Below are 8,467 nucleotides of genomic sequence, written 5' to 3'. Positions count from 1 at the left end.
TGTAGATTTAGTTCATGGTCTCCGTTTGAATCATTTTTAGTCATATACTTTTCGATCTTAATATTTCAGTGTTAGATTAAAATGACAATGGTTAAATCCATGAACTTGCTTTTCTGAGAGTAATATACGGAAACAACAAGTTAACATGACATTACATATGTAATAATATGCTTGTTGCGTCAAGTTTTGGAAATCGCATAACCTAATGAATGTAACAACTATTGTTTGGCCAAAAATAAAAAAATTAAAAATTAAAAAAACTATAGGATTAAAAATGATCAAATTAAAATACAGGGACTGAATCAACAACTTACGGGTGGTACATGCACTAAATCTGAATTTAACGGGTATTAAATTTATTATTTTTAAATCACACGATAAAACATATTCTCACATGTGTAATACCATGTTATCTTGTTGTTTCCGTTTAATACTCATAAAAAGCATGTTATTTTAGTTAATGAGATTGATGACTATTGTTTGAATAATGACTAAAATAATCAAACTAAATAGTAAGGACTAAACCCACAAATTACGCATAGTACAAGATTAATAGTAGATTTTTAAAATTTCAAAATTCAAAAGTTCGAAAACAAAAATTAACCAAATTATAATAAAATAAAAAATTCAAAACTTGCATATAATATAGGGACTAATAATAAAATTTTACCTTTGAAAACAAATCATTTAAAGATACACACAATTTAAGCTTGTAAATATGAACACACTGAAATTCTAAGCCAAAAAAACTCTAAAACCCAAGATTCTCTATTAAGCCAAATTTAATTTTCCTTTGATCTTGACAAGCTGTTCTTTGGACCCGAAAATGGAAACTTCTTTTTATGTAAACTAATTAAACTGTTAATATGTTTACGTTTTGATCACTCAACTTCAAAAAGTCACAAAAGAGACATTGAACTATTTAATAGTTTTTATTTAAGTTATTTTAACCAGGCTTAGAACTACTCATAGCTCTCTGAACCCATAAATAAGAGGAAAATGTGCTTTAAAGTACTCGAAGAACCCACATCCTCCTGTATTGGCACATTACTTAAGGCTTGAATCATTTTAAGTTTGTTTTTAGATTTAAATTACTTTAAATTTCAATGGTTTTTTTCTTATGGAATTGAGTTTTGGAGGAAATCAACAAATCTAACCCCACAGCCCACACCAACTCAATCTTGTTTGGATATGAAAGCAAGTCATTTGGCAATACTTGATGGATGAGTTCAAATATAGGAGGCTCCACTAAGGAAACTGCATGGGAAGTTTGTACGCAGGATAAGAATCTTAATTAAAGACTTAGTATCAATAATTAAATGCATATTAGTTGGAGTTGTTAGCTTTTTCCCACAAATTTTCATTGCCTTTCCAACATCTTTCGTCAAATTTATATTCTTCAAAATTTAATTTTTTAATAAATAAAATAATTAATTCTTAGTTTGATTGAGTCAATTATCGATTTTTTACTGATTCACAAATAATCCTATCTATATCCCATCAGTTAGACCATAAATTCTTAGTTTAAGAAGTTGAATTGATTTTGAGATCCCAACATCACTTATTAAACTTTAGAATCTTCAAAAAATTCAACCCTTTCTTTGTGTTTACCAAGGTGTCACCAAACCCTTTCCAGCAACACTCCTTCCTCTCTTACACCTCTAACCAGTGTTCTAACTCTACAAAAATAGCTTTCAATTTCCATTTCACTTCATCATCGTTGTTTTTTCCCTGTTTTCAATTGCTCATGCAATCATCAACAGCTTTAGAACCCATTTTGTTCAAAACCCATTTCTCCACTATGCTCAAAATCCTCAACAAAAGAATCAAAGGCCTTTTCCCTCGTCTCCGATGGCCGGTTCGTTGCCGTTCAAATTCCAAAATCGTCATTAAAGTCTACACCAAACCTCACGATGATACGATCGTGAATGGGGGTTCGCAAATTCACCAAAATCGCGAATCGGGTGTTTTAAACTCGGCGTCGGCGAGGCCAATTCGTATAGCGACTTTCAATGCCGCCCTGTTTTCAATGGCACCTGCAATGCCAAAACCAGATAAATCTTCGAGTTTTGACTACGATAATGAAGATTTTACAAAGTCTACAAACGATCACCGGCCAAAGGGTATACTAAAACAATCCCCCTTACACCCAAATTCCATGAACGAAAACGATAATCTCACGAAACAACAAAAATTCGTGAAATCTAAGCTGAGGGTGTCGATTAATTTACCGGATAATGAGATTTCGTTGCTGAGGAACCGGCAATTGAGCTTCTCAGAAAATGAAAAGGAGGGTGGTGGTCGCCGTCGTTGTAAAGCTCCGGTGAGTTTTTCGACGGATTTGGGGAACTGGGTCGATGATTGGGAAGGTTATAGAAGTAGGAAAACGGTGTTGGAAGTGTTGAAAGAATTGGACGCAGATATATTGGGTTTGCAAGATGTGAAAGCGGAGGAAGAGAAAGGGATGAGACCTTTGTCGGATTTAGCAGCTGCTCTGGGGATGAACTACGTGTTTGCCGAGAGTTGGGCGCCGGAGTACGGCAACGCCGTGCTTTCGAAGTGGCCGATTAAGCGGTGGAAAGTGCAGAAGATCTTTGATGACGCAGATTTCAGGTGAGTAATTTTTCTTTTACTTCACCGTCTTTAAATGTTTTCAATTTTTATTTTATTTTTTTTATTCACCCTTTGAATAGTATTTAAGGAATAGTTAAATATTTAAGTTGGTTGAATTTTTTTAGAGTTGTTCGCATAAGAGTTAAATATTTCAAAATAATTAAATAAGTATCAAATTCTTTTTGAAAGTCTCGAATTTCAAACTTCTGCTTTCAGGTCGACTTGCTAAAAAAACTCGTTTTACTATTCAAAGTTAATAAAGTATTTAAAAAATATTTTAAATTTTAAAAATACTTGATCCAAGCCTATCGGATTGGGCGGACTACTCGACTCTTGGACAAGTCTAACATCCACTTAATTTTTACTATAAATTGAGTTGAATTAGGTGAAAAACCTTTATTTGATCACTTTTGTAAAGGTTGGGTTATTATATGATGATTTTGAAAGATTTAGTCTTTACGTGAGAAATTCCTAAAAGTTTGGGACCTAAATTGAGCATTTAGCCTAATATTTTAAGCATGTTGAGGTATTTTAAATTTTTTTAAAAGAAGTGTTGTTTGTTCGGGATTGACGGACTCTTAGCACATTTAGTATTATTCGAGAGAGTTTGTCCCCCAAACTCGAGTGCTTGAAGAAACATCGGTGGTGGGTTCACATAATAAGAATGTCTCACTCACCATTGGTTGGATTTAGACCTATACTTTATAATCTATGGGGCATTGTTGGGCAAGTATACTACCACATGGGTTAAAAGAGGTCGATTCTTCAAGCACTTTAGTTCTTGATCGAGTAGGGAGACAAACCATCGAGGACAATAACACTTTGTAGACTTCTTTTTTAGTTCGAAATCTTTAACAAAATATCATTTATTGTGAATCTTGATTCAAACTTGAAATTTTAGTTTGATTAGTACCTAAATTAATCATAAACAATATTACCCAACTTTAACCCAAAAATAATTAAAACTCGAAACAATTCAAAGTCTAAATTAACCTAAACTCGAAATTTTAAAATAAAAAAAATAATTCTATTTAAATTGACTTATACAAAACTAACCGACATCCAAATCATTTTAGTCAAGAATGGTACCTTGAACTCTGCCAAATCAAGAATCAAATAATTTTAAAGTAAAAACTTCCAAACAATTATCTTTCATAAACAGCTGTATATTGTTTTGACAGAATAAAAGGACTTGCACCCACTTTCTTCATCTTTTATACACTAATTTATTTTTTTTTCTGATATTTTCCCATTTACCCAAAAGGGAAAAAATTTATAAGAAAATTACCACATTGTTTTGCAGTTCCAACCTATTTTTCCTTTTCTTTTCCCAGAATTTTCTACTTTTTTTGTTCTTTGTTTTCTCATTGGGGCTAACTTTCCTACCTATCTTCCAATAATTGAAGTCTTATCACTGCAAGTAATAGTAACCCTACGTTAGTTGGGTTCGAGAGCGTCGAATGCATATATGTATTTGGAAGCCTTTTGAAAAAAGTGAACTTAGTGGGTTGTTTTTAATTAAATTTTTTGGGTTTAAGTTGAGATTGAATTTTGACCTACTCAAAATACCCCTCATTTACTTTATAACTAATTTTATATTTTTTAATTGAATTTTAAAAACTTTTTATAAGACTTAATAACTTTTTAACTAATTTATATATTTTAATTAGGTTTTTTATTATAAGATTTTGTAATATATCTATTATTTAAGGTTTTAATAAGTTGATGTTACGAGTCAAACATATATCAAATTAAAAGTAATAAATTTTAATATAAAGGTATTTTTAAATATTACTGTAATGGGATTTGAACATAAAGATATATCATCTTCAAAACTTCTAACTTAATTATTTTAACGAAAAGTTTTAATATAAGCTTTTTTATAAATATATCTTTTACCTAAGTTTTTTTTCATTCATAGTGTTTGTCATAATCTAAGACGAGTAAAGTAAGAGTCAAGGATTATCCTTTTTTAACGGTTGGGTGTAAGTAAAAAATCATCACACCTAGATGCGACCCCTAATGGAGGGGATCATAGAGCCGATCCCTTTAAAATGTAAAATTTTATTTTTGATCCTCTAAATTTTATAAAATTTTAGTTTAACTAGAAAAATTTTCTGATTTCACTCTAGTCACTCCTCACCCTTTGTCAACTTATTTTTGAGTGACATATCCTCATACCAATATGAATATTTAAAAAAAAAAATAGACACTCAACATCAATGGTTATGTGGACTTTGTGGGTAAAGTTAGTAAAGAAAATAGCATTTAACCAAACCAATAGTTTAGCTATGTGTGGGGAAATTATAGAATTGTGAGAATGATGAATAGTGAATGATAGTTGTTAACATTACTTAAACTGGAGAAAAAGATAGTGCTACAAGCTTTTTCCAACTTCTATTTTCTGTTTGTTTCAATGGAAAACGAAATCATGATTTGAATGTATATCAAATTAAGAGTTAGGTAAAATGTATTGCTGGCATATCTATATTTAGATGAATTAATGAAACACTACAATTTATCCATCTTTCTTCAAAAAGCTTGCAAGCAAGATAATACATGATGGAAATTTCTTTACTAATAGTTATTGCAATGCCTTTGTAGTCCATCTTAGATTGCATCTTTAATTGTCTAATTTGATAATATGGCACAATTTAAAATTGTCACGTTATCATATATTTAAGTATTTAAGTTTAAGTACCAAAATTGAATTTGTTTCAAGTTTAGGTATGAAAGTGGATAAAAATAGGTACAATTAGTTGCTAAAAGAGGTGTCCATGGGTCGGGTTGACAAATCAAGGCTTAGTTCCAAAAAAATTCTAAAAAGCTTGTTTTATTGTTCAAAAATTAATAAAATATATTTTTATAATTAAAACTAAATTTTAACTAATATTTTTACTATTTAAATTGAATTCATTGATCCTAGGTGCAAAAAAATTTGTCCAACTTTGACTCATGTATGGATTTACTTGTCAGATTCAAGGGCCAAAAATTACATTAACTTATTACCTAATGGGTGGCTAGCTTTTTCTAATTATTGGGGAAGAATGTCAAAGCATGACATTAAACTAGACATGTCAATTGAACGAAATAGAGTGGTTTTAGGTCGTGTCAATTTGGATAATCATTTTGGAATTTAAAATTTTTGAGTAATTTCGAGTTCATAACATCAGTTTGGTTATTTTGGGTTTAACTTTTTTTTTATTTAGATAATTTGGTTTTGTCAGTCGAATTTTTTGAATCTAAGTAATTTTAGTTTTATCATTCGAGTTTGACACTCAGATCATTTCGAATTTAGTTATTTAAGTTTAACACTCAATTCAAATTATTTTTGAATCATTTCTAGTTGGGGAGATTCAAATTATTGATTTTTTTTTTATGAATAAATCATATTTGAGTTTCTAGTTTGGGTCTTGATGTATCTATTAGTGAAGGAACTAAAAACTAGTGCTAATGATTCCCTTGGAATAATTGACGACAGGAATGTCCTAAAAGCAACCATTGATGTGCCCCAAACAGGTGAAATCGACTTCCACTGCACTCAGCTCGATCATCTCGACGAGAACTGGCGCATGAAACAGATAAACGCAATAATTCAATCCGACGATGGTCCACACATTTTAGCTGGAGGCCTCAATTCCTTGGAGGAAACAGATTACTCCACAGAGAGATGGACTGACATTGTTAAGGTAAATATTCATGGAGCCCCGTTATACTTTAATCTGTACACCATACTAGTAGTCACCTAAATATTAGTAATTTTTTTTATCACTTCACTACAATTCTGTCTTTTTTTTTCTCGTCGGTTGATGGTAGCTTTTAAAATTGATATAATAACCATTTTAACCCTCAATGTTTATACATTGTGTCGATTTAGTCTTAATTTAAAAAATCTAACCCTCAACATTTACACATTTTATAATTCAGTCTTTTTGTAGTTTTGCTTCTTCTTCTTTTCTCTCTTTCACCTAATAAGCTAAAAAATAAATTTATCAACTAAATTTGATTGAAAATATAAAAAATTGATAATACTCGAAAATCCAAGATAATAATTTTGATTTTTTTCTCAATTCTTTTAAAATTAAACTTCAATTTCACAAAGAAAAGCAAAATTGCAACAAAAATAACAAATTGCACAATGTGTAAATGTTGAGGATTAAATATTTTAGATTCATGACTAAATTGACATAATTTGTGAATGTTGAGGTTAAAGTTGTTATTATGCCAAATTTAAAAGCTATCACCGTTGGTGACCAAAAAGATAAAATTGAATAGTTGGTTAAAACTTTTGTAACTTTTCATAATTGGATGGCTATATTGTTAAATTTTCATAGTTAAGTGACTACTAGTGTAATTTACCTATTTTAATTCCCAATTCCGAAAGCAACGTATCGATAAATGTACATTATATTTTACGATAAATGTACATTATATTTTACAGTACTATGAAGAAATTGGTAAACCAACACCAAAGGTTGAAGTAATGAAATACCTGAAGAATAAACAGTACACTGATGCCAAGGATTTCTCAGGGGAATGTGAGCCCGTCGTCGTGATTGCTAAAGGACAAAGTAAAAAATAACCCCACCAACTGTTTGATTAAAATTCTCACTGAATGTCATGCGAGCATGGTTTTATTTTTTTTCTATGCTTGCAGGTGTGCAAGGGACATGCAAGTACGGTACTCGGGTTGATTACATACTAGCATCTCCGAATTCGTCGTACAAATTCGTTCCGGGTTCGTATTCGGTATTGTCTTCAAAAGGGACTTCAGATCATCACATAGTGAAAGTCGACGTAGTAAAAACAGATGAAAATGTCATAGAAAATGGCAGCCGGAAGCGACGGCAACAACCGAAACAGAGAGTCGTGAAGATTACAGCAGACAGTTCTCCATCAAAAAGCATATGGAAAACACATACATGACGGGAAATTTATACTTTGCTTTAAATAATTTTGAAATAGAAACTATAGGGTCATATTGGTAAAACTATCATGTAGGTTCTTCTACTAGGAGTCAGATTGCATTTTGTCCATTCTATTTAGAAAATGGGCAAACTAATCCCTGTACATTATATTAAAGAGCAAATTGGTCATTTCTGTTAAATATCATCAATTTGTATTATTAAAAATTGGTCTGGTTGACAAAATAACTAGACTGTGACACGTGACATGTCATGGGTACCTCATGCTAATGTACAAAGATCAGTTTTTTACAGCAAAAATTGATGGAATTTTTAATTGAAATGATCAATTTGCGCTTTGATCTAATGTATAGTGACTAATTTGTCTATTTTTTAAGTAAAGGGGACAAAATGCAATTTGACTATCAGTACAGGAGTTCCCATGATATTTTTATTGGGTTATATTTGGTTTGGGATTTATATGTGTAATGTACATAGTTCTTTAAAGGAAAACAAATTAAATTTTAATAATAAATATTTTTGTTATTGCAATTAGATATGATCATGGGTTGGGTTATCTGTCCAGACCTGAAGGCTTGTTCAAAAAGTGAGAGGGCTTGAGCAAAACTATAAGCTTAAAAAATGAGTTTGGACAAAAAATAAGACTCGTTTTTTAAATGGGCCAGGCCTCGATAATATTTTTGGTCCGAGCTCGGTCCAACCTTAATTGGCCTAAATTTTTTTCTATTGCTGTTTGTTGCCATTTTTCTGTTGTTTTGCTATCATTTTACTATTATATTGTTACTATATTATTATTATTATTTGGATATTGTATAACTCTTATTTTATTGTTAATTTTGCTACTATTTTAGAGGCATTTGTTTGATAAGTTGCAACTATTTTAGTGTTATTTAACTATAAAATTTTTTAAATATATTTTCAATTTATTG

General features: G+C 30.7%; 1 protein-coding gene across 1 annotated transcript; it reads left to right on the top strand.

Annotated features, from left to right (window-relative positions):
* The first annotated feature begins 1,516 nt into the window (after nucleotides 1-1,516).
* LOC105792247 (uncharacterized) lies at nucleotides 1,517-7,860 on the top strand. The gene is made up of 4 exons (XM_012620729.2): nucleotides 1,517-2,613; nucleotides 6,095-6,302; nucleotides 7,055-7,184; nucleotides 7,271-7,860. The coding sequence occupies exons 1-4, from the start codon at nucleotides 1,748-1,750 to the stop codon at nucleotides 7,537-7,539; spliced, it is 1,473 nt and encodes a 490-aa protein (XP_012476183.1). The 5' UTR covers nucleotides 1,517-1,747; the 3' UTR covers nucleotides 7,540-7,860.
* Nucleotides 7,861-8,467: the final 607 nt, after the last annotated feature.

The sequence above is a fragment of the Gossypium raimondii genome, chromosome 8 (genome assembly GCF_025698545.1).
Source record: "Gossypium raimondii isolate GPD5lz chromosome 8, ASM2569854v1, whole genome shotgun sequence".
Lineage (NCBI taxonomy): Eukaryota > Viridiplantae > Streptophyta > Magnoliopsida > Malvales > Malvaceae > Gossypium > Gossypium raimondii.
This window is presented reverse-complemented; position numbering and strand designations above follow the sequence as displayed.

Excerpts from the sequence above, each read along its gene's own strand:
- LOC105792247 (XM_012620729.2), top strand. The coding sequence starts at position 1,748 with ATGCAATCATCAACAGCTTTAGAACCCATTTTGTTCAAAACCCATTTC. Across the intron at positions 6,303-7,054 it reads GATGGACTGACATTGTTAAG|TACTATGAAGAAATTGGTAA; the intron begins GTAAATATTCAT and ends TATATTTTACAG. Across the intron at positions 7,185-7,270 it reads CGTGATTGCTAAAGGACAAA|GTGTGCAAGGGACATGCAAG; the intron begins GTAAAAAATAAC and ends CTATGCTTGCAG.